The sequence below is a fragment of the Miniopterus natalensis genome, chromosome 13 (genome assembly GCF_054644295.1).
Source record: "Miniopterus natalensis isolate mMinNat1 chromosome 13, mMinNat1.hap1, whole genome shotgun sequence".
In the NCBI taxonomy this organism is placed as follows: domain Eukaryota; kingdom Metazoa; phylum Chordata; class Mammalia; order Chiroptera; family Miniopteridae; genus Miniopterus; species Miniopterus natalensis.
Genome location: NC_142093.1, coordinates 47,887,770 through 47,913,493, shown reverse-complemented (window position 1 = coordinate 47,913,493; position 25,724 = coordinate 47,887,770). Strand labels below are relative to the sequence as shown.

Genomic DNA, 25,724 nt, shown 5'->3' with positions numbered 1-25,724 from the left:
TTATGGATGCACTGGAAGGAGAGAAGATGATTTATAGTAACATTAGTTATTTTAATTGGGATATTAGTTATCCCCTGTTGTTAAAAGTCGTTCAGTTACCCTGTCATTGGGAATTCTGACTGGTCACTTTCCTGTTGCCCTATTTCTTTGCCATTTCTCCATTCCATTCTCATCTCCCCTCCCCTCCTGTTTATTTCACATATAGAACTATTTAGCTATCAGCTTGATCCATGGTTATCTTCTAAACCATGGCACCTATACTCATCGGTACTTTCCTAAACACAGTTCTGTGTCTATAGAATAAACCTAAACACAGATAATTCCCTTAGGGGACCTTTTCAAATAAAACTATCTTCACCCACCACACATTACTTGTTGCCTGAAGGGAATTAATTGTAAAGTTTGGTTCCTGGTGCTGCAGGAGTTGACACTCCATCTCACTCCCCACCCCCAATTTATAGCAGGATGGGCTTAGAGTCTCTGGTTAGGGGTATCAGAGCTGGGGGGCAGCATGCCATTTTTAGTCTGCTCTACCTAGGTAGGGCTTCTCAACCTTGGCTGCACTTGAATCACCTGGAGAGCTTTAGAAACTATGAAGCCCTGGGCCCCATCTCTCCTACCCTCACCCCCCAAAAGATTCTATTTAATTGGCCTGGGCAAACAGGTTCTAAATCTGCCCAGGTGATTCTAATGTATGGCCAAGGTCAGCAGCCACTGATCCTGATATCATTATTGGCAGGACCTGCTAAATAAACAATGAGGGTCTTAGATGAACATGTGGAGCAAGATGCTGAGATGTAGCATCTGATTTTTAGCTCAAACTTGGGGTGAGTCCTCCTGTTGAGTATGCTAGAAGTTCAGAGAGTTTTGCCTTATCATGCAGTGGTTACTCCCTTCTTCCTGCTGAACCTGCACACAATGGTCCAAATGAGCTTGAGTAGCTTATAGCAGATGTGGACACTGACACTCTGTTTCTTTGGCTCCTTAGGTTTAAACTTCTCTTTAGTCATGTTTCAGGTAGTCACAGGGTGAGCTGGGCAGGCAACTCAGCCCCATTGGGCTGGATGAGATTGGAAGGGGATGGGGATGCTGAAGGAAGGTGACTCACTGTACAGCACAAAGGCCAAGGCAAAGACGGTCAGGCATGATTTCAGCACCTGTCAGCTTCATAAAACCTACCCAAGGTGCAGTGGTAACAAACCCAGAGGCAGTCATGAGTATGTGGTATCTGTTCATACATCACAGGCACAGCTCAAGGTGGGAGGACAGCTTCCTGGAGATGGTGGCTCTTCACATCCATAGTCACACAGGGATCAGGGTAGGGCCACCATATCTGAGGGGAACTGGCAGACCAGGCAGGGGAGCTGTGCAGAAGCTGTGGGTTAAGAGATGAGACGGACGGAGCAGGTCAGGGCACCACGATGAGTGGTAGCGGCTAATCCTGAGCTTAGCTGGTGCTACAAGTCAGGTATCAACCTAAGACCCAGAAAGCCGAGGCTCACCTTAGGGCTCTGGCTTGGTTCTAAGATCATCAGATTCTGCTGTTGCTGACCATGCTGTGTTTGATCAGATCCATTCTTAACAAGGCCAGAGGCAGCCTGCTGCTGAGGGACACCAGTGGGACCAACTATAGGAGCTAGAGAAGACACTAAGAGGTGACAGAAGTCCTGGCCGATGCTTCTGGATGTGGGAGCACAGACAAAGGATTTCAGCAGCTGTCAGGCCTGGACTAACTTGGCTCCCTTCTCTCTTCTTTTACCTTGTTTCCTTGTGGTTACATGGTCCACCTGTCATCTGGACGCTTAGCTGCCTCTTGAACAGTGATGGGTGATGTCTGTCTCAAGTGTCAGAAGCGTAATCCCCCTGCTCATGGCATACATGGCAGGTGTCAAACTTTATCAGCCACTCATATGCCCTCAGGGGTCTTGGCAGACTTGCAGACTTGTCAGGGGAAGATTGAGGTGCTTTTCTGTGGATTTCTCTGCTAGGTGTTTAGGCTTACCTACTGACCATCCCTTAGGCTTACCTACTGACCATCCTTTAGGCTTATCTACTGACCCTTAATCCCTTAGGCTTATCTAGTGACCCTTAATCCCTTAGGTTTATCTACTGACCATCCCTTAGGCTTATCTACTGACCATCCCTTAGTCCTATCTACTGACCATCCCTTAGGCTTATCTACTGACCATCCCTTAGGCTTATCTACTGACTCTTCATCCCTTGGCTTATCTACTGACCCATCCCTTAGGCTTATCTATTGACCCATCCCTTAGGCTTATCTATTGACCCATCTCTTAGGCTTATCTATTGACCCATCCCTTAGGCTTATCTATTGACCCATCTCTTAGGCTTATCTATTGACCCATCCCTTAGGCTTATCTTCTGACCTATCCCTTAGGCTTATGTATTGACCTGCCCCTAACAGTCTTCATACAGCCATGTTAGCCGCCTGTCCCCACCATCCAGCCTACTCTCCCCCTGTCCCCCAGCCCAACTTGGCTTCTGGTAATCCATGTGGACTTTCTCCTCTTTTTCTCTTGCCTCATCCCACCTCCAAATACTCATACATACTTTGGAAGAACTATGCTTTTCCTGCCAAGACCAGCCTAGAAACACCTTTTCCAAAAAGCCATTCCATATTTCCCAGTGGAAACTGCCTTTCTTTCCTACATGTTCTTGACACAGGCTGTCGCTTCACCCTCCTACTTACTGCAATCTGCTCTTTGAAGCCAAAGTTTAGTGAACCTTTACGTTGTTGCTCATGTAACTATTAGGATAATTAGTTCTACAGTGTTATGAGAAGTGGTTCCATTGTGCTAAGCTATTTACTGTTATTTATCTCATTTTTTGCTCTCAACAGTTCCCTCAGTAGGGTACTATTATTAGCTCTCTGTTACAGATGAGGAAGCTGAGGTTTAGAGATGAATTGGGTGCAGATATGGGGTTTCAATCTGGATAGTTTTCACTTGTTTACCTCACTGGCCTGGGAGATCATAGAACACAGGAAATGTGTTTTTATAAGATTCAGGAACATCTGTTTGTATCCACTCGAGTAGCCAGTACTGCTGCTTTTGCAGGGCACTGGGCACTTGTTTCTGAATATGCATCTATTTATTGGATTGTCTTCTTTGACTTATGTAAATGAAAAACATGCAGACCTGGGAAAATACAGTGATCAATAGCTCCAGTGAAAATGTTTGCTTGTTTAAATTTAAAATGTACCATTTTTTTGTTGTTGTTATTAATCCTTTCCTGAGGATATTTTTTCCATTGATTTTTATTTTATTTTATTTTATTATTTTATTTTATTTTTCTTTAAATATATTTTATTGAATTCAGTGAGAGTCAGGGAGAGGGAGAGAGAGCTAGAAACATCAATGATGAGAGAGGGTCATTGATCAGCACACCCCCTGCTGGGGATCGAGCCCACAACCCGGGCATGTGCCCTGACTGGGAATGGAACTATGATCTCCTGGATCCTAGGTCGATGCTCAACCTCTGAGCCATGCCAGCTGGGCTTCCATTGATTTTTAGAGAGAGTGGGAGGGAAGGAGTGAAGGGGAAGGGGAAAGAGAGAGAGAGAGAAACACAGCCTGACTAGGCCGGGGCTTTTCTGTTTGTGGACCTACGTTCTATCCACTGAGCCACACTGGCCAGGGCTAAAATGTACTGTTTTGATCACTAGAAATAAGGCTGCCTTTAGGATGTACAGGGCCAAGCAAAAGTTTGGGGAGTTCTTACGTAGATAAACAGTTTGAGTCACTCCAAATCAGCATGTCAGCTCCATTCTGGCAGCCCAGCCTCGTGCAATCTCACTAAAGGAACACCACTCTGGACAGTGGGAGTACTCTGGTCCAAAGGGGACCTGGAGCCCACATGCTACCCGCTTCAGCTCAGGTGGCTTCATCTAGCTGCCCTGAGCTGGCCTTACGGTCCCAGCAGGTGGAACACGACAGAGAAGTTATAGAGGAAGGTGCTCCCAAGCACCGAGGGCCCTGAGGTGGGGCCAAAGCTGGATCCTGTTTGTTTGGGCCTAAAGTGTGTTACTGATGGAAACATACAATAGACAAAATGATTACAAGAATTGCAATAGAAGCCTTGATAGGCATACACCAAACACTGTATTCAGTAGGCATTTAATAAATCTGAAAGTATCTTGGCATTGTACAAGTCATCCTTGAGCTCTAAGTGTAATCCCTTTCTTGCTTTCTCACTTAAACGCTCTGTGGTTGGATAAGCACCTGGGTTCCCTGAACATGTTTCCTCGTGCACACAACGCGTAGCAATGGCACTCTGCCAGGGTCATGCACAAAAGTGCCATTATAATGATAATAGCCTGCATTTATTGAATTCTTACTGTGCGCCAGACACTATTCTAAATTCGTAACATGGATTATAACATTTCCACCTCACAACAACCCTTTGAGGTGGGTTCTTTTACTCTCTTTTCATAGATGAGAAAATGAGGCACAGAGAGGTACCCCATTTGGACCTGCGAATCCAATGGCAGGATCTAAGCACAAAACCATCAGGCCATGTCACCCGGCTCAGCTTTCTCAACCCTGGCTGCATGGTAGAATTGTTTGAGGCGCCTAAGAAAAGCACCAATGACTGGGCATCACCCCCTCCTCCAGAAATTCCAATTTAATTGGCGTAGGCATCGATCCTTTCTCCAGCTCCCCAGGCGAGCGGCACGGCAGCCGGGGCTGAGTGCTAATCGTGAAGAGGCCTGCGGTGAACTCGTGCTGAGCCTCAATCACGGCGCCTCAACCTTGACAACACCGAGGCAGTAAATGTGCCCGAGTGCTTTTCAAAGCCGAGTGCTCCACACACTTAAGAAATTCTATGTGACATTTATTAAGCTAGTACTTATCCAAGTCTTTGTTCATACCACTGGCCAGAGAAACAGGTATGAAGCAGGAAGGAGCGGGGGTGGGAAGGGTGCGGGCATGCGGGGGTGGTGGAGGTGCTCCGCCACAGTGGGGGGCATATGTCATCAGCGGTCATGTTAAGAATTGCCAGAGTGCCCTGGGCAGGTGGCTGAGCTGGTGGGAGCGTTGTCCCTGGTGGTTTGATTCCTGGTCAGGGCACATACCTAGGTCGCAGGTTCAATCCCCTGTCGGGGTGAGTATGGAAGTAACTAATGGATGCTCCCCTCTCATTTCAATGTTTCTCTCTCTCTCCCCCCTCTTCTTTCTCTAAAACCAATAAAAACATATCTTTGGGTGAGTATTAATAAAAAACAATTGGCAGAATATAGTAATAATAAAAAGCAGACTGACTTTTGTTCATTTTATTATTATTTTAAATTCTCTACACTCCCATCCTGCCCCATTGCTACTGCTGCTGCTTTTAAATATATCATCAAAATTATAAATTAAATGTGTATTGTAAAATTATTTACCATCAGTATATATAAGTAATATACACTATATATGTTTAACTTTTATTTATATATGAATTATTCAGATATTTATACTAAGTAGATAAATATATGAATAAAGTTATATAAATAAAAATATGTCTCGTAACAACCTTTTGAAAAAAGAATAATTATCCCCTTTTTAGAGAATTTAAGTCACTTGCCCAATGCTAGAAAGTTAGTAATACGTAGAAAATACTTTTTGTGTGATTTACCAACATCATTTCTTTTAATTCTTTCAACATTCTTATGAAGAGGTACTATTATTAGTCCTTTTTAAAAAATAAAAGTAAAAATAAAAATAAAAGGCACAAGAGAAAGACAGAGGGATCAAAGGCACAGGACGTCAAAAAATTTCTTTCCTCTCCCAGCTAGGAAGTGGTTGAGCCAGAACCTGGCCTCAGGTGGCCTGCATCTGACACTGTTCTCAGCCTGTGCCAAGCTCCTCTCAGCGTCAGGTAGTCAAAGCCTACACCCCAATTTTTTCCCTTGATATACTGCTCCCTTTTCTTTACCTTCTTAGTTTCCTGTTTGGAACTTCCCACTTGTTTTCAACTTCCAGATCCCTACTGATTGAAAAAAACTAGAAAATGTCACTCCAAAATATGTCACCTTGGCATAAGGAATATTTTAACTAAAGGCAATAAAAACAACAGATACAAGGAAAGCTCTTTGTCTTCCCCCTACTTGCCTAAAAGCAGGACGCACATTTTCAAAGGTGTCCCTCACCCCCTTTCTACCAGGAAGACAAAAGTTAATTACCAGAGGACACATCTCTTGTCAGTGTGGAGATGGCACCAGAGAACCTATATAACAAGGTACTAACTAGCCTTCATCTACTATCGGTTTCCCAAATATTTACCTTTCCATAGTTTGTGGTTCTTGGAAGCCTGAAAAGAACCTTTATTTTGCCATTTCTCTACAAATTTGTTTTTCATTAAAGATGATCTATAAGCCTGGATTCTAAGCCACCACTTTGAGTTACTTTTGCCCAAGTTTCTCCCAAGTACATATGAGGTACACATGTGAATAAACTAATTTGTTTTTCTCTGGTTAACCTGTCTTTTATTACAGAGGCCCTACCATGAACCTAAGATAGGTAGAGGAAAAACTTTTCCTCTCCTACACAAAATAATACACAGGGCTCACTGGGTTCTCATTTAACCTAGTTACCTGAGTACTTCCTCCAGGTTCAACGCTGGGTACCTCACCTCATTCAACACGTAGGAAATTGGAGTCTCGCCCGGCCGGGCATGGCTCAGTGGTTGAGCTTTGACCTAGGATCCAGGCGACTGGGGTTCGATTCCTGGGCAGGGCACATGCCAGGGTTGCGGGCTCGATCAATGACTCTCTCATCATTGATGTTTCTATCTTTCTCTTTCCCTCTCTTTTCCTCTCAGGAAGGGGCACATCCAAGCTCTCTCATAATCCCTATCTCACTGGGTCCTTCTTTGTTTGACCACAGTCTTAAATTCTCTCGAAAAAGATTACAGTACTCAGAAGAATTCGGAACTAAATTTGGTGGCTGTGTGACATTGGAAAGGCTAACAAACCTTCCTCCTGTATTCTTTCATCCTATATTCTTTCAAATAAGGATGGTGTTAAGGTTCTGGAGAGCCCGAGGTAGAAAACTCTGGTAGACAAGCAATCCTAATTCCAGGGGACACACTTTCTTGCAGGAGGGGGGAGGGTGTGCGTATTATGCCTGCCTTCTTCCTAGATTCGGTGTGAAATAGAAACCTGGAGTTGGAAGACCTCTTCTATTTGATATGCTTTTAGAATTAAAAAGTGAACATGATCATTGCTATGGACTGAACTGTGTCACTCCAAAATTTACATGTTGAAGCCCTAACCCCCAATGTAACTGTATGTGGAGATAGGAAATTTAAAGAGGCAACTAAAGTTAAATGAGGTCATAAGGGTGGGGCTGTAATCCCATAAGACAGGTGTCCTTATAAGAAGATGGACAGACACCAGAAATGCACATAGAGGAAAGGCCACAGGAGGATTCAGCTAGAAGGTGGCCATCTGCAAGCAAGGAGAGGGTCTTCCAGAGAAAACAAACCCTTTGATTCCTTGATATTGAACTTCCAGGCCCCAAAACTGTGAAAAAGTAAATTTCTGTTGTTTAAGTCGCTCAGTCTGCGGTATTTTGTTATGGCACATGGAGCAAACGAATCCAGTCATCTTTGTACTATAAAACCCATGCAAAGGTGATTGTTTCTGAGTGTGTTCATTCTATCTCAGTTCAGGCATGTATATGAGGAACGTTCAAGGCTGGGCTTGGCCATTCCCAAAGTGACTCCCATCATTTCATTATAAGAAAGAAATAATCACCTTAATTTGCATGCAAAGAATTTTATCACTAATGACCCAAGCTGCATAAGCAGCTTTGATCTTTTTTTTGGGGGAAAAAAAAGCAGTTTTCTCTTTGTACAACATTCTGGTCTTTTGTGTCTTTTAAGGGACCTTTAAAGAGACTTTGATGTTTGTCCCAATTTTATTTTTGTTATTAAACTTCTCTGCCTGGCAGGAATACTCAGCTTATGCTATTCTCTCTCTCATTTGGACCTGGTATTGAGCGACAGATCAAATGCTCTTAAATTAATATCAGTGATGAATTTCCCTCAGATGGCACTGGTACATAAAAGGAGACATTTCCATTAAGCAAATGTTATGTCATCAAGAAACCCATTAATAGCTCTTCCAGTGATCATGGCTGTGTAATTTTTCTCATCACCGTTAATAACCAGCAATGTTATAATTACATATAGAGCTTAATTAAAAGCTTCTATCCTATTAATGAGTGTCCATGCTTCAGATCTCCCATCAAATGGTCTGCAAAATTTAGATCATATTTCTTGAGGTCCAGGTTCTTAAGAGACATGAGAAGGCATGGACAGAAATCAAGTTGGATAATAAAATTCAATATGCTGCAATGACTAATCATTGGATATTAGAGGTGGAACTGGCCTTATACATTATTTAAGATAGTTCCAATATTTTAAGCTGTTTTTTATAAATTTTATTTTTTAATTACTGTTGACATTCAATATTATTTTATATTAGTTTCATGTGTACAGCATAGTGGTTAGATTATAGTAATTTTTATTTTACATATTTGTATCTCTTACATATAACATAAATAATAAAGAAAAAATGCCTATCTCCTAAGTAAGTAAACCTTGTGCTTAGCAAGTAAACTTATCTCCTTAGTAAATCTACTCTTTCCATTTTCACATCTCTTACTATCTATTCATATGCATGTCGTGGCACAGACTAGCCAGGTGCTCACCAGACCCACCCTGTATTTTTCCTGAGCACTCACCTCTATTACTTCTAGCTCCCTTCATCTAGGGTCAGCCAGGGGCCATGCGACTTGTTCTTGCCAATGTCCTTGAGCAGAAGCTGTTTGTCACTTTCAAGCAGAGACAGTTAAGAGATGGTAGTCTTCTTTCTCCACCTCTCCTTCCCTTCATCTGTCTTTTAGATGAGATGGATGCAGGAGATGAGGCCCTAGGAAGTAATGGAACCACAGTTGGAAAGATGCTGTGTCCTTGATGAACTGTGTGGAGCCAAGACCACCCACCACTGTCTGCTGACCTAAATTAAACTATGATGTGAATGAGAAATTAAGCTTTACTAATTTCAGCTACTAAGGTTTTGAGATTATTTTTATAGCACTTAGCCTACCCTCATACATATATTTTACCAAATTTTATAAGTAGTTACAACTGTTTATTTTACTTAAAAAATTGGCCATTACTGGGTATGGAATTTCTACATACCATAGAGTCCTTCCATGTGCCACAGAGTTATGGTTTTAATGTGTGAATAATATCCCATGTTAAGCGATGTGCCAAATTAACTACCATCATTTGTCAAATATTGTACAGATCATTTCCTGTGTTCTCTTTAGGGAATAGTCTCATGCGTATAACACATTTTCTTAGAATTATGTTGGTAAATTGTTTTTTTAGAGTAATATGTCAGTTTACATTGCCCCTAGCCATTATAAGGGTACAGGTTGTAATCAACCTTTCTAAAATTGAGAATTTATTTGTTCTTTTAAAATTTACTTGGAGTGAAATGATACTTTCTACGCAAACACATTATATATAAACTTTTTATATATAAACACATTATATTTGAACTCTTTCTACCTACTTTATATAACCACTATGTATACACACACACACAAACACACACACTCTAATTGGGGAATTTTATGTTTTCCATATATGTTTGCTCAAACAAACATATTAGCTCCTTTCACATGAAGAATTTAATTCTGCCCATTGCATACAACCTTGCACAGACAACCTTTCAATTTAACAGATGACACAACTGAGAGTTGAAGTGATTAGTGAGGGAGGTAATGTTAAGATAATGACTGAGTATCAGAATACAGACCTTATAATTTAAATACGAGGATTTTTCTATTATAGCAAAGCTTCCATATTTATGAAAAATGGCATGTCATTCTGGGCCCTGTGACTGTCATCTTAAAAAGAATGATCATGACATAAATAAAACATGTATCTCACCCTATGTCATTCCCTGTCACTTAATAGACAAGGTGAATTCAAGAAAGGCCTCCAGGCACTCTGGTGCATAGTCTTGGAAGCTCAGATATTGTGGTTAAGCTCACCCCAGCCGTAGGTAGAAACAAGCACGAAAATGTATTTCACAGCCTCCTAGGTTTTGTCCATATTACAAAGGGATGAGTGAATTAGAGATGAGTGATTTAGTATTAGTGGTTGAATGATTTAGTATTTGAAATGGCAGGAAAAAGGGCACAGGCATATGATATTGAGCAGTAGTAAGTCATTCTGAACAGGGTTTACCTGGAGGAGAAACAGGAGATAATGCTGGAAGGACAAGTTAGAGCTGGTGCGACTCAATTCAGTTAGCAAGTATCCAGTTCCCATCGTGTGCCACACACTGCCATTGGTGCTGGGTTGATGAAAGGCAAATCAGATACAGGTCTTGCTTGACTTTTAATCAAATAAAGAAGAATATAGTTTAATGGAGTCAAGAGACTTTGTAATTGTCCTGGAGTATGAGACACAACTGTGAATTTTGTGAGCTTGGACAAGGTACCTCAGTGTAATTTTCCTCAGCTCTAAGTTCAGTACATCTAACTATAGTACATTGGTTGGTTGGGAAGCAAACATGGGATTAAACCTGCCAATTAGACGGGGTTGTTGTTGTTACACAGCAGTGTTTGACAGATACAGGGTTGATGCTCAAGGACGATCTTTTAGAAGGAGTGATTTGTAAATTGAGTTTTGAAGGAGGGATAGGAATTTACCAGGAGAAAAAATGGGGTAAGGCTATTACAGAAGATAGAATATGGAGGAAAATAATTCAGAAGTATGCAATATCATGATTTAGCATTTTAGTATTTGGGCCCTGATTGGCACATATAGGTTTAATAAAGGAATGATGGAAGAAAAGACACTAGACACAATAAACAAGAAATACTTGGTATACTATACAAAAGAGGCTCCTTAACTCTAAGAAGTAAAAGAAAATTAAAATAGTGTCTATTTCCCCAAAAGAACAAAATCCATTATAGCAATAATTAAAATGATATTTTTTGAAAGCAGAAGCAGAAAAAAACACACAAAATAAAATGGATATAATTCTCATTAATTTCATGCAAAATTATTATTATTATTTTTTAATATATCTTTATTGACTTCAGAGAGAAGAAAGGAGAGGGAGAGAGAGAGATAGAAATATCAATGATGAGAGAGTCATTGATCGGCTGCCTCCTGCACGCCTCCGACTGGGGACCGAGCCCGCAACCCTGGGCATGTGCCCTGACCGGGAATCGAACCCTGATCACCTGGATCCTAGGTCGAAGCTCAATCTCTGAGCCACGTCCGGCCAGGAGCAAAATTATTTTTAAGGAGGTGAATTATGCAACGTCCCAGGGTTCTCGGCTTCTATCTATAGAAATCCCTCCTATGACCAATCCCTTCCCATCAAAAAACCCGCCCCTTTCACTTTATTCTGTATATAGTCAATGAGCTTTTCTCTTTAGATCTCTTAGGGCTCCTAAACAGATCTTCCCCCTTCCTAATTTAAGTTATAGTGGAAAGGTAATTAGACTGGGAACTGCTGTTGTCCTGCTGAGACAATGATTTATCCTGAGTCCTTGGACAAGTTCTTCCATTGCAGTGAGCATCACTTACTCATCTGCAAAATCAGAGGTTTTGATTGAGTAATCTTTAACATTCCATTTAGCATTGATAGCCAAGCATCTATCCAGCTGACAAATATTTCTTGCATCTACTACGTGCCTAATAAGGTCTTGGGCCTTGTTCTCTTTTTGCAGGGAAAAGACAGTCAATAAACAAACTGATAAATGAGAACAATGTCTGATGCTGATAAATGTTCTGCTGAAAAATAAAATGTGATGTGTGTAATTAATAGTGATTTGGTGGCTGCTCTACATTGAATGGATAATAAGACATGGTCTCCCTGAGGAGGTGACATTTCAGTTAAAAAGAAAATGACAAAAAGAAGCCAGTTTTGTCGGGATGGGGAACATTATGTTTATCCTGAGTTATAATTCTCAAGAACTTATTCTATAAATATGGGGGATGGTGGGACCAGGCTATGAGGGGCCATCACTAAATTGTCAAATAGCTTATATTACTGCATGATTGGATAGTTCTAAACTGACTATTAAAAAGAACAAACTGCTTGTATGTGGTCAGGGGGTATAGGGTGTGCAGAGGAGCAGCACAGTAGTGGGCAGGAGGCCTAGGGTGTGCACAGAAGTCAAACTACAGAGGGGTAGGACCAGAGACATGGATGAAAGTAAAAATTCCACCGCTAGGGTGCAGCATAACCACTGGGAAATACAGAAGGAGCGTTAGGCAGCCGGCTTATGCTCAGATAGGAAGTCCAGAGAGGCAGAGTGATTTGCCTGAAGTCACAAGGGCCTACTATTGCAAGTTGTGTATTCAATTCCTAAGGATCACGAACTTAAGTAAATCATGAATCAACTCTCTGATGGGACTTACAGATTTGAGGTGGGCGAGGGAGAGGAGGCCCCAATATCGCTACAGCTGCCTGGAAGGTAAAGTTGCCTGTTGTTACCAAATTTCACTGCTTCTCCATTTTCAGGTTCCATTTGGATAGAGCAGGATTATTGCAACACTGACACTCACATACATCAATTGAAAGCCCTAAGAAGGAAAAAAGAAAGAAGAAAGAGCCTGGCCCGCTTACTGCTGTAACACGGCCTAATTCCCATTTGGCTTGCTTCAGCAGATCTGAGGCCCAGATCTGACTTGTGACTAACTAATCTTATGTAGCAGCAGAAAAATGCCAAACTCCTGGAATTACAGCTAGAAGGGCTGTGTTCATTCCCTATGGCCACCCTTTAATCTTTTATTCCCTGTCCTGGAAAATGATCGTGTCATTTGCCTTGCCTAGCGCATGTGGTTATCAAGAGTTAAGTAGAGACCTCAGGATAGTGTTTCGTATATTAAACAATAAATGTTAAAGGGGATTGGATTACTTACTAACTTAAATTATTAATTAGCTGAGTTGCTTCACTCCTCTGGGTCACAGCACACCAGTTTTTTGTATTTTTTTAATAGAGGGAATTATATTAAATAAGTTCTCGGGTCCTTTCCAGCTCTAACAGCCTATGATTTTATAAAAATACTAGCCTTAAATCCTTGAAAAAGTGTCCTCTAGTACTTTCTTTGCTATGGGGTTTGCCACTAGCAACCTAACATATCCTGTGGTATTGAAGGGGATATTCATTACTGGAAAGTTGTTGCTGACTTAGTTCACACATACACAAAACTCTAAGGAGCTGGGAAGGGTGTTTGACCTCACAGCTTCCTTTTCTGGAGATGACTGACATATAGCCACAATTTATCAATTTATATTGGAAATATAGCTAATCAGATAGTTGTATTATGCCTCTTGCAGGACCAACCAATGAACCACTTGAACCATAAAACTAACTGGGTTTACACTGTAAATCCCTTATGAGTTCATGGTCATAGATAACCTCATAAGGTTCTCAGGGCAGGATTCTGCAAATCACTGAGTTGAATAATTGCTCTCTGAATAGTAGAGTAAACTCATTAGGAACACATGAGAAATAAACACTCATTCTGGAGGAGAGATTAATTGGCCAATATCCTAGACATTTCCAAAGATAATGGGCACCCTGTCAGCCAACAGCTCTTAAAATTTTTTTGTCAGCTATTCACTTATATGAAGCAAAATACAATAAAGACCTTTTTATTTTATTTTTTCAAAAGGAGGGGAAAATCACCTTTGTTTAATTGCAAAGAAGTGTTCCTGTACAAGAAAATATTGTGGGAAATTATGTATCTATATCTTAGCAATGGGGGGGTGATGTGTAACCTTACTTGCGAAATATATGTAAGTTAATATTTGGTTATTTGAAAATTATCAGTGAAAAATTCTGATAAACATGCGTACCACTCTGCGTGGTATATTTATAAAAACATACAACATGAAACATAATTAATAATGATAAAATAAAACTCATAGTATTTCAAAATTGGAAAACAAGAATGTTAGCAAATGAAAACCATCACCTACCAAAGACAGTGTTGATGATGCATTGACATTGTCTTATTGTATTACTGAAGACCTTCATGTATAAATTGACATTAGGTCCTTCACAGGATTGCCAAGAACTACAAAGCAGAAAGACTCAGCAGAATACTGAATTACATTCACTAGAAAACTCTTGTAATACCCTAGTTCTTATTTAAGCATCCAGTTCTATTGACCCTTAATGACCAACGTAGAAGGTCAGTAGTCACATGTCATCTTCACCATTGCAAACGTGAGCCTACCGGAGGATTGCCTACGCTTTACCTCAGAACCAAGAAAAGTTTGTAAACCCAGGGAGAGGATGTCATGGGTCCTGTTGCAGACTAATTGCCTGATGCTTAATAGTTCTTATATGCTTTTTATGTGGAAGCTTTGGTATTGTGTATAAAACTACATTTTAGTGTAAAATGGATCATTTTCCCTCTTACTGGATTACTTAAATCTAGGAATTGAGGACTCAATCAAGTACTTTCCAAAGATTATGTTTTCAATTTAGTAGTCACCTGAGACAGAGGGAGAAAGGAACTATTACTAATTGATCACTAAATATCAAGAATTTTTCTAGATGTTACATATGCTATGCTAAGCACTCATATGAGATATTTATTATTTGTCCTGATTCATTTATTAGGAAGCAGAGATTTAGAAAGTGGATTAATTTGCTCAAGTTTATACAACTAGTAAGTCATGGTTCTGGGATTTGAACCAGTATCTTTTAGTTTCAAAAGCCTGTTCTTTTCACCTTATTGTTCCTATAAAGGTGACAGATATCCTCCCCCAACATGTAGGACACATAATTTCCAAACACTTGTGCCGTCAGTATGATAGATTTGTCCATAATGTCACCCATGCTCTGGGGACTATAGCAACCATGAACTGCTGGACAACAATGAATGGCCAGCATTCAGGTTTAGCACCTGATGTGAGTTTCTTGAGAACTTTTTAAGAAACAGAATATATCACTTCTAGTCTCTCCATGTGACAACACAAGAAAAAAATATTTTTGTCTTTTTAAAAAAAATAATCTAAGGAATGGAGAATTTGGTGTCATCAATTACTCCTTGGAGAAAAGACCAATGAGAGAAACATTTAGTTTCCTGGGGATGTGGTGAAATTTCTAAGCCAGTAATATCACATTTCATCTCCCCTAATCTTCAAGGTCTATGCCACCCAGGAAGGCCACTGGAGAATTCTGATGCTTTTGAGAGCAGAATATCAAAGAACAGGCAATGAATAAATAATAGGAGTGGGGACAGAATATTTAGCCACTTTGCTTTTAGTATATGGTGCTTCAGAGGCAGCTTTAGGTAAAGGGGTGTGTGTGTGTGAAAATAAACATCTTACTCTATGAGCATAGCAGGGGGAGCTTGCCAGATGATTTATGTGCATAAGTGTCTATAATTACACATGTTCATACATATTCATTTCCATGCTCCTAATTTTAGAGAACAGAGAAGTGAATAAGTTGATTAGTAATTTGATTGTATTTGATTCAGTTGGCTCTCTTAAGTGCCTTATAAAGGTCCCTGAGTAAGTTTCAACTAATAGAGAATTCAGTTCAGCCTGAGACCTTGGGGACTGGTAGGTTGACTGATGATAGAGTGATTGAGACATTCATTTATTCAAACATTTCATTCATTCATTCATTCATTCATTCATTCATTCATTCATTCAACAATTATGTCCTAATATGCCTAAGCATTATTCTAGGTACAGAAGACAGCCAGCTTGATAAGTGATGGGTCTGCAGTGTCTGTCCTCTATACTTGTGGGGAAGAGAGTCAAGTAACAAAGGCATTGATTACAGGACAATGTGGCCAAGTGCTAAAGGCATCCAAACACAGGCTGGAGTTTCAGGAATGATTTTCTAGAGACAGAGACATCTGAGCTGCTTTTTGAAGGAAGGTTAAGTGCTACCTGGATGAAGAAGGCATTCCAGTTGGAGGCATAGCTGTGAGAAGGGTTTTAGTCCTTTAATGTCCAGAAATTTTGTACCATTAAAAGGAAATGGGGAGAGTGGTTGAAAAAGTTGCTGGGAAGGGTCAGATGGTTGCGTCTCCCAAAAACTAGTGTGGGGCCTGGAAGGGTTTTGAGCCAATGGGTGATACCTTAGATTTTCATCTCACTAGATTGTATCCTCTGTGTAGAAGGAAGATTGGATTTGGCACAAACTCTGGGTAGAGAGTTGATTTAGAAAACTTTTGGAAGACTTCACGCAAGGAATGATGAACCTCAGAGCTTAGTTCACAACAACAGACTGTGGGAAGGAGGAGAAGGCTTGATAGATGTAAGGAAGGTGAAAATTATACAACTTGAGATATTATGGTAAATGAGAGGGGATATAAGGTCAGCCGTGTTCCTATTTAGGCAGTTGGGTGATGAGCATACTGTTCATGATGCGAACACAATGGAAAAGACAGTTTTGGGGAGGAATGTGCATCGAATTACTTTAGGAACACAGTAAATTTAAGGTGAGGAGTCGCAGAACTAACGCTGGCACGGGACTGACGTAGGGCTGTTTGCGGACCCGTGTTCCCCGGCCCTGGTTTGCCTCTATTTGGAACGCTTCATCGTTTTCCCACCTTCCTCCCCATACAAGCTTGCACTTCTGTTTTAAGGGTCATCTCAGATGGTTCTTTCTCCCTGAAGGTTTCTGTTATCTTACCCTCTTACCATTCCCACCCTTGCCCCCATCTCCTACTCTACCCCCATCCTCACTACCTGGAAGAGCTAAGTCCCACCTCTCTTTCAGCCCTCTTCCCATTGGATTGCTGTTCCGTGCGAACACCCGTCTCTCCTGACCTCCCGAGAGCTCCTTGAGGGCAGGGAGCATCCGTAGCCCATTCACCTTTGTATTCAGCTTCTAACAGGCCTGGCACCTAAAGGGCACCCAGTACATCTTTGCCTGATGAAATTCTCTCCCACTTGGCTCTCCATTCATAGCTTTCCAAGTGAGGCAAGAGGAGTTACATTGATTTTGTTAATCTACTTAATGGCTCTCCCCCAGGGAAGTAGTGGAGCAGGTTGGCACAGCGCTCAAGACTGTTTCTCACAGAGGGTGGGAGGAGGGATTCCTAAGAGGAGCTTTAGGATAGAACATTTTCTGCCAGTTCACCATAATTCTTGCCTCTCCTTCTTGTTCCCTGGTGCTTTGTGCTTGGCAGGTGCACACACAGTGCCAGAGCCCTCATAAGCAGATGGAGCTGGAGAGCTCATGGTGGTCACACAAGGTCTCTCTCTCTCTCTCTGAACCTGGCCTAGGGAGACTCAGATTCTCACTCTCTATGACTAGATGGTTATAACTTGGTGGTAGCTTCCCTTTGTGAAATTTTGACTTGGAACCTTAGTGAGCTACCAGTTGGAAGTCCCAGTCTTCCCTAGCTGCACGTATTGCCCATGGAGATCACCTGCAGAGGAGCCTACTAAGCTCCCAAAGCAAAACAAACACATCTTGACCTAATGTTAGCAGCACCTTGCTTGGCTGCTGCAGGTTGTGTCTACACAAAGTCTAGTCTTGGGTACTCTATGCTTAATGATCAAAGACACAGAGGCGAGGACTTGACCTAGAGGTGAGGGCAGGCACCAAGCATGCCCACACACCCAGTCCCACACAGGCATTAAATATGCCTAAACACCTTTTTTCTACTTGGGTTTACACTTTGGAGAGAATTGAACCATTAAGCAGCTCTGCTTGCCAAATTCCCATACAAAAGCTTCTACCCTGGGATTTAAATTGTGAGCCCAACCTGATTTCTAGGTGGCCCCAAATTTTGCTTATTTCTTCTTATATATTTCTTCTTATATATTGGCCTTATGACTAAAATGTGTTTCTTATAATCATCCTAGACTCAACTCAATAAACTTTGAACTTGTTTTCTCTTGTGGTAACTGCTTCAGCCTGGCACCTTTGATATGTTTTTTATCTCTTCATCTTATTATTTTTTTTTTAAATATATCTTTATTGATTTCAGAGAGAGGAAAGGAGAGGGAAAGAGAGAGATAGAAACATCAATGATGAGAGAGTCATTGATCGAGCCCGCAACCCGAGCATGTACCCTGACCTGGAATCGAACCCCGATTGCCTGGATCCTAGGTCAACGCTCAACCCCTGAGCCATGCCCGGCCTGGCTATCTCTTCATCTTTGCCTGGATGTCCTAAAGACTATCACATTTTTCCAGACTATAACGATTGATAAGGCTCTTGGTACTCTATTCTGACCTCAGCATGACTGCCTTCTGTCTTGCCGGAGCCTGCCGGCAGTCGAACAGTAACCTGATTGAGGGGGTGAGGATTGGAAAAGAAAGACAAGAGACAGGATGGGATCGGGAGGGCTGCAGTACGTGACTGAGCCCCGAGTTTATTTTTCAGCTTGTAATTATAGCGCATTCAGTAAGGCAGCGGTTTAATCAGTAACCTTTGTCCCAGGTATGTTCCCCACCTAACTCTTTGTCTAGTTAACTAGGACCTTCTGCCCTTTTGACCTCTGCTAAGCCTCCTATACAAAGGTATTTCCTCATGTATGCACAGTTAATCTTAAGCTTAGCCAAGTCCTTAAGGAGGGGAAGCGGGGGGAGCAGGGCGAGTGCTCGCACCGCTGCCCACCACTCGGGTCAATGCCCCAGAGATTCCTCTCTTGGTGACACTAGGGCATACGGGCCACCCCGGGTGTTCACCCCGGGGCAGCACCTCGCCCGGCGGGCCCTCCCCAGGGGGAGTCCCGCCGGCTCCCCACATCTCCCCCTTTTTTATCTTTTAAACATAAGGTCTAGGCTCAAGCGGGGCAGGACGGGTGCGTAGTTGCAAGGCGTGGAGTCCTACTTTAAGAATTTGTACATCTTTCAGCAATGCTCTAAGAATGCATGGGGTAAGCAGAAAACCTAACAGGACGATGGCAGCCAGACCAGCCATTCCTAATATACCATGTCTCCAGTCACTGGCTGAGGGAAATTCTTTCCTCAACCCTTCCACCCAAGACTGAGCCAACTCAGCTGTGGAGGTATCTATCTTCGGGGCTTCTCTCAGAGCGAGAATCTCCTGATGTAGCTGCATTAAGTCTAAGGAGACATTTCCATCATGCCATATCCCCTCCCATTGCTGCCGTAAGCCTCCATAGCTGAGATTGCATTGGCCCTTTCTGTACTGACCAAAAGGACTCGGCCAGCGCCTTCCATTTTGGGCCCTTAGCTGACCAGTCCTGTAGCGGGTATCCCCTTGTCACATTAATCAATATACTATTTTTCCCCCGGCAGCTCAACCAATGCGGCTGCTGGGTGCGGTTGACAACGTCAGCCTCACATATGGAGATCTCCCCAGGGGGGGCTTCAGAAAGATGGCCTGCGGCATTCCCAGTAGGGTACCAGATGTCCACGTACCACCGCGTCCAGTTCAGAGCTGATTGAACCCAGGTCCTCGCCGTCCCATTGACATAAAAAACCCCTGTTGTAGTTGGCAGGAGCGACTCAGTCTTAGTAGTTTTAAGCAGAAAACAACCGGCTACCTGGTCAGTTCGTGAGAAACAAATAGGCTGGTCACTAGCGTGTCCTGAATAAGAAAAGTCCGGAGCGCGCGCTGCTCGCAGGTGCCTGCTGGAATGGCCCCCCATGGTCCATGTGTCGTTGGTGTACACAGGTACCTCTCCATGCTGCCACGTCACTGGCTGCAGCAGAGGTGGGTTAGGCAGGTAGGCCCAGTGAGTTTCTGCTCTAGCCCCAGGGGCCGCGGCAAGCAGAGCCAGCATTGCCAGGAATAGAGTTTCGGGCGTGACAGTCATGCCTTGCCCTCTGATGAGTTGCTCTGCGCGTTGTTGTGCCCGCCAGGCTCTTCGCCGGGCTCTTCGCGACTGACGCTCAGGGTTCATTGTTAGCTCCTGCATCCGTTCCTCTAGCGTCTTGGGCCGCGTGTCGTACCAGCCTCTCCGGGAGCCACCTCGGCGCCTCGGCATCCTGCGGGAAAACACAAACATGCCCTCTTCCCCAGATTAACACAGGATCTGGCCCCCTCCATTTCCCCTCAAGGGGGTCCTTCCACCTGACCATGGCTTTGTCCTGCGGAACAGCCTGCTGCCAAAACCTTTGCGCAGCAGAACGACCTTTCTCGTCCAAAATTAAGAAATTAAGAGTAAATAAAGCATGGTTAAGTTGATTTTGCGGGATTAAGGGGTACAGCTCCCCCTTTCTAATTTTTTGCAATTGATTTTTTAGCGTGCCATGGGCTCGTTCAACTATACTCTGTCCTTGAGGGTTATAAGGAATGCCTGTCTTACTCTGAATGCCCAATTGCATACAAAAGGCTTGAAACTTTTTGCCTGTGTAGCCCGGGCCATTATCTGTTTTAATAACCCGGGGCTGTCCTAGGATAGACATGCTGCGCAAGCAACGGGCAATGACGTGGGAACTGGACTCCCCTGTGAGGGCAGAGGCAACAAGAAACCCTGAGTAGGTGTCAATAGTAACGTGAACATATCGTTGTTTTCCAAAACTAGGGATATGAGTAATGTCCATCTGCCAGAGATGGTTAGGCAGGAGCCCTCGAGGATTGACTCCATAGCTAGGCACGCTGGTTAAAGTAGGACATGTGTGACATTCCTTTACTATCTGTCTGGCGGCCTCTCGGGGAATGTTAAACTGCAGCCGAAGAGACTGGGCATTTTGATGGTGGAGGGCATGAGCCGCCCGAGCTGCAGGCACCCCAACTAAATACACTTTAGTGGCCAAGTCGGCCTGGTAATTCCCCTGGGATAAGGGCCCAGGTAAGTTACTATGGGCCCTAAGATGCCCAAAGTAGCATTGTTGGGTACGATTCAGGATGGCAGCTTGGATGGCTATAAACAGTTGTTGCACAGTGGAATTAGTAGTGCCAATGAACGGGACAGTCTCAATAACAGAGAGGCTTCTGACTACATACTGACTATCAGAGAAAATATTTAGAGGTTCATTGGCCACATCTAAAAGTACCCGGTGTACTGCTGCTAACTCTACCTCCTGGGCAGAGGAATATGGGGTCTCCCACCGTGTAACCTGGTGCCCACGCACATAGGCTGCAATGCCAGAGGACGACCCGTCAGTGAACACAGTAGCGGCCCCGAGCAGTGGAGTAGCAGATACCATCCTTGGAAAGATAACCGAATGTTTCAGAAAGAATTGCAGAAGCTTGTCTTGGGGATAATGATTATCAATTTTTCCAGGAAAGCCAGCCAAGGCTATTCCCCAGGGATCACAAGTTTGGAATAACCAGGTGACCTGTTCTCGTGTATATGGCACCAGAATGCCTGCAGGGTCCCTGCCAAAGTAGCGGCGGGACTCTTCCCGAGCCTGTTGAATAAGGACAGCAACAAGTTCATAATAAGGGGCAAGGACCCGGGCAGGGGAAGCAGGGAGGTGCACCCACCGTAGTGGCCGGTCTTGCCATAAAACAGCAGTAGGGGAATGGCCCGTGGCCAAAATGCAGGCCTGCCAAGGTCTACTATAGTCACAAAATGTTGCCTGCTGCCTGCGGATAGCTTGCTCCACCCTCCCAAGGGCTTCACGTCCCTCCGGGGTCAGCTGTCTAGCGGATGCAGGATCTGCATCCCCCTTGAGAATGTCAAACAATGGTTTGAGCTCCCCTGTAGTTAACCCCAGATAAGGTCTAATCCAGTTGATATCCCCCAGCAACTTTTGTAAATCATTCAAGGTTTGGAGCTTGTCTAGCCGAAGGTGAACTTTCTGACAGAAAAATCGGTCAGGCTCCAGATGAAAACCAAGATAAGAAAACGGGGGCTGCCTCTGGACCTTTTCTGGGGCTACGACCAGGCCTTGTTTTTGCAAGTCAGATTCCATTTTCGCAAATGCCCGGAGGAGCAGTCCCTCATGGCGAGCGGCAATGAGGATGTCATCCATATAGTGACAGATATACACTGCTGGGTACTCACGCCTTACCCGAGCTAAGGCCGTTGCCACAAATTTTTGACACAGGGTCGGGCTATTGGCCATTCCCTGAGGCAGCACTTTCCAGTGATATCGCTGCATAGGCTCCTGAAAATTTACTGATGGTACGCTAAAGGCAAATCGTGGACAGTCCCGGGGATCAAGGGGAATGGTATAAAAACAATCTTTCAGGTCAATAATAATCTTATATGTATCACGGGGTATGGCCGCAGGTGAAGGCAAGCCTGGCTGGAGGGCCCCCATGAGCTCCATGGTCTCATTCACCTTCCTAAGATCCTGGAGTAATCTCCATTTCCCTGACTTCTTCTTGATCACAAATATAGGTGAATTCCAGGGAGAATTAGACGGCTCAATGTGGCCTTGTTGGAGCTGCTCCTGCACCAGCTCCTGAGCAGCCTTTATTTTTTCAGTAGTCAGGGGCCATTGATCTACCCATACAGGAAGATCTGATTTCCAGGTGATTTTATCGGCATGGGTAGCAGGAGAGTCAAAGGCCCCTCCTAAAAATACCCCAGGCCAGCGCGCCCCGGCCGGGGCAGGGGTTGTAAGGGTTCAGTAATGCCCTGCCCTTCTCTTCCTAATCCTTGATCTGGTAGCAGCCCTTGGTTAAGTAGTTGTTGTGTAACCGCTGGACTCGAGCTGTGGAGATACACCCCCATGTGCTCCATGACATCCCTCCCCCACAGATTCACAGGTAAATCTGGTAACACATAGGGCTGAAACTCTCCTTGATGTCCCTCATCATCATGCCAGCCCAAAACCGTAGAACTGATTTTCGGGGTCTGGCTTTGACCTATACCTTGTAGGTCAGTCATTGCTGGTTGAATAGGCCAACTAGCAGGCCAATGCTTGAGGGAAATAACTGAGACATCAGCCCCAGTATCTAGAATGCCTTTAAACACCTTCCCATTAATCCAAAGTGCCATCTCCGGCCGGTTTCTCCTAATGGGCTGCACCCAATAAGCGTCAGAGGACCCAAATCCCTGAGGTCCGCGGGCTTTAGCCGTCATAACCTTTCCTTGTTCTATAAGGGGTAGCAGGATGAGCTGAGCAATTCTCTGATTCTTATCCACTGTTACTACATTATGAGGAGCGTGGGCCATAACCTTCACCTCTCCGGTATAATCCTGATCTATGACTCCAGGGGCCACTAACAATCCTTTCAGGGTACTACTACTGCGTCCTAAGAGGAGTCCCACTGTTCCTGCGGGCAGGGGACCGTAGACCCCAGTAGGCAGAGCCTGCATTCCCATGGCCGGGGTCAGTACTGTGTAGGCGGCGGAACTGAGGTCCAGTCCGGCGCTCCCTGGAGTGGCTCGGAAGAGGTCACAAATGGATTACTTCCCGGGGTTTGCCCCTGGGGCTCCCCCTTCAGAGCCCCATATGTTTGCGGGGCCTGGGGCTGGCCCCTCTGCCAGTTTCCCGACTGCAGGGGGAGGCTAAGGGGCCGTCCCTGCAGATCAAGTTTCGACTTGCAGTCCCGGGCCCAGTGATTTCCCTTTTTGCATCTCGGACAAAGCCCCGGAGATGCTCCACGGGGCGGGCCCGCGGGAGCCCTCTGATTACTGGAGGGTTTCTGGGGGCAATTTCGAGTGAAATGCCCAAGCTGACCGCAGGAAAAGCAACTCCCGGGGGGCCCGGGGACTCGTCGCCCCCTGCCTCGCCCAGCCCCCTGCTGCTGTAGGAATTGTTGCATAGTCTGACCTCTCAAAGCGGCTGCAAGAGTGACTCCGGTGGTATAAGAGGGCCCTATATCCTGACAAAGTCTAATGTAATCATTTAGAGACCCCTTATGCCGATAAGGCCGTAGGGCTGCTTGACATGCAGTGTTGGCATTCTCAAAAGCTAGCTGTTTTACAGTGATTATTCCAGCCTCCCCGTCCCCTAACAGTTTCCCTGCTGCGTCAAGGAGCCGGGAGACAAAGTCCTGGTAAAGCTCATCAGGGCCCTGCCTTATTTTAGTCAAATCCATGGTGACATTTTTTGTGGTAGGCAATTTTTTCCAAGCCTTCCTGGCCGTGGCAGAAATTTGGGCATAAGTCCCCATCCCAAACTGTAACTGGGCAGGAGTGTCTGCAAATTGCCCCTCTCCAAGCAGGCCTTGCAAATCGGAGGGAATGTTATTCCTCACATTTAGCCGATGGACCTTTTCACACTGCTCCGTATACTCAGATTTCCACAGCAAGTAATCTCCTCCCGACAAGCAAGCGCGCGCTAATTGTTTCCAATCATTGGGGCACATGGTATATTCTGTATCTAAAGCCTCCAAAATAGCTTCTGTATAAGGAGCAGTGGGCCCATACTGAGCACAAGCCATCTTCAGCTCTTTCAATTTCTTAAAATCCATGGGCCCATACACTCTCTGCGGGGGGTTGTTCCCTTGAGCTGGCTGTTCAAATACTGGATAGCACATTGCTGATTCTGAATCGAACCCCTCTAGATCTTCCCCTCTCAGTCTGGCCTGGCTAAGCGCCATTTGAAAAGAAGACATTGGCGCAAAGTCAGTTCGTACCCTCCCCCACCCAGGGTCCCGGGCCTGACCCGGTCCTTTTTGAGCCAGAGCGATCATAGTTCGCTCCTGAGGATCGAGGACACGAACTCCTATTGGCATCCCAATCCCGGGTCCTGCACTCAGTGTGGAAACAGTCGGCTTCTCCCCTGGGTACCCTGGAGGGTCCTCTTCTAGATCTATTAAGGGGGGGTCAGCCCCTTTCGGATGCGCACTAGGCTGACCTTGTGAACCTTCAGCGTCCTTTCCCTTCACTGATTTATGCAAATCCTGCACTTGGCTCATCAACGCCTGCATTTGCTTCCACAGGCCCTCCATTGTAGGATCAGGGGGCAACGGGTTATGCTTGTCTGCGCATTCTTCCGAGAGAAACACAAACTCCCCATATTTTTCCTTCTCATAGGCCGCGGCAGCTTCATCTAAGTCCTGTTCCTCTTTCGGATTCAGCCTCTCGGGTTTAACAGTGAGGAGCTGTATCGGGGGAGCGGAGGCTTCGCCCTCAGCGTACGAGGCTCCTGGAGCCTCTACCGGCGTGGCCTCAGAAGAAGCCCCCATGCGCACTCCTTCATGCCGGGGGTCAAGGCAGTCTCGGACCAAGGTCCAGAGTGAGAAGGCCTCTACAGGCACCTTCTGGGGGCCGTGTGCCTGGAAAAAACCCTGCATTCGCTTTCCCACTTTATTCCAAGTTTCTAGATTAACAGTGCCCTCCTCAGGAAACCAGGGGCACACTTCCTCCACAAACTGCAAAAAGTTCCGCAGTTGGGCAGTACTAACCTTGGCGCCCCTAGAACGGAGCATAGTTTTCAAAACCTGTGCAAACAGCACCTTACTATTTTCCTGGCCCATGATTTCTTACTCCCGATATACTGACCGCTCCCTCCGGCTATCACTTACCCGATAGCTATCCGCGCGGCCCCGAGCGGTGTCCTCTACCGTGTTCCCAGGTTTTCAGGTCCCTGTTCGGGCGCCACTTGCCGGAGCCTGCCAGCAGTCTAACAGTAACCTGATTGAGGGGGTGAGGATTGGAAAAGAAAGACAAGAGACAGGATGGGATCGGGAGGGCTTCAGTACGTGACTGAGCCCCGAGTTTATTTTTCAGTTTGTAATTATAGCGCATTCAGTAAGGCAGCGGTTTAATCAGTAACCTTTGTCCCAGGTATGTTCCCCACCTAACTCTTTGTCTAGTTAACTAGGACCTTCTGCCCTTTTGACCTCTGCTAAGCCTCCTATACAAAGGTATTT

At 44.5% G+C, this 25,724-nt stretch overlaps 1 protein-coding gene across 1 annotated transcript; it reads right to left on the bottom strand.

The window, feature by feature from the left end:
* Nucleotides 1-23,145: 23,145 nt before the first annotated feature.
* Nucleotides 23,146-25,328, bottom strand: LOC148091670 (endogenous retrovirus group K member 9 Gag polyprotein-like). The gene has a single exon (XM_087823753.1). It carries the CDS (start codon nt 25,326-25,328, stop codon nt 23,235-23,237), a length of 2,094 nt encoding a protein of 697 aa, XP_087679879.1. The 3' UTR covers nt 23,146-23,234.
* Nucleotides 25,329-25,724: the final 396 nt, after the last annotated feature.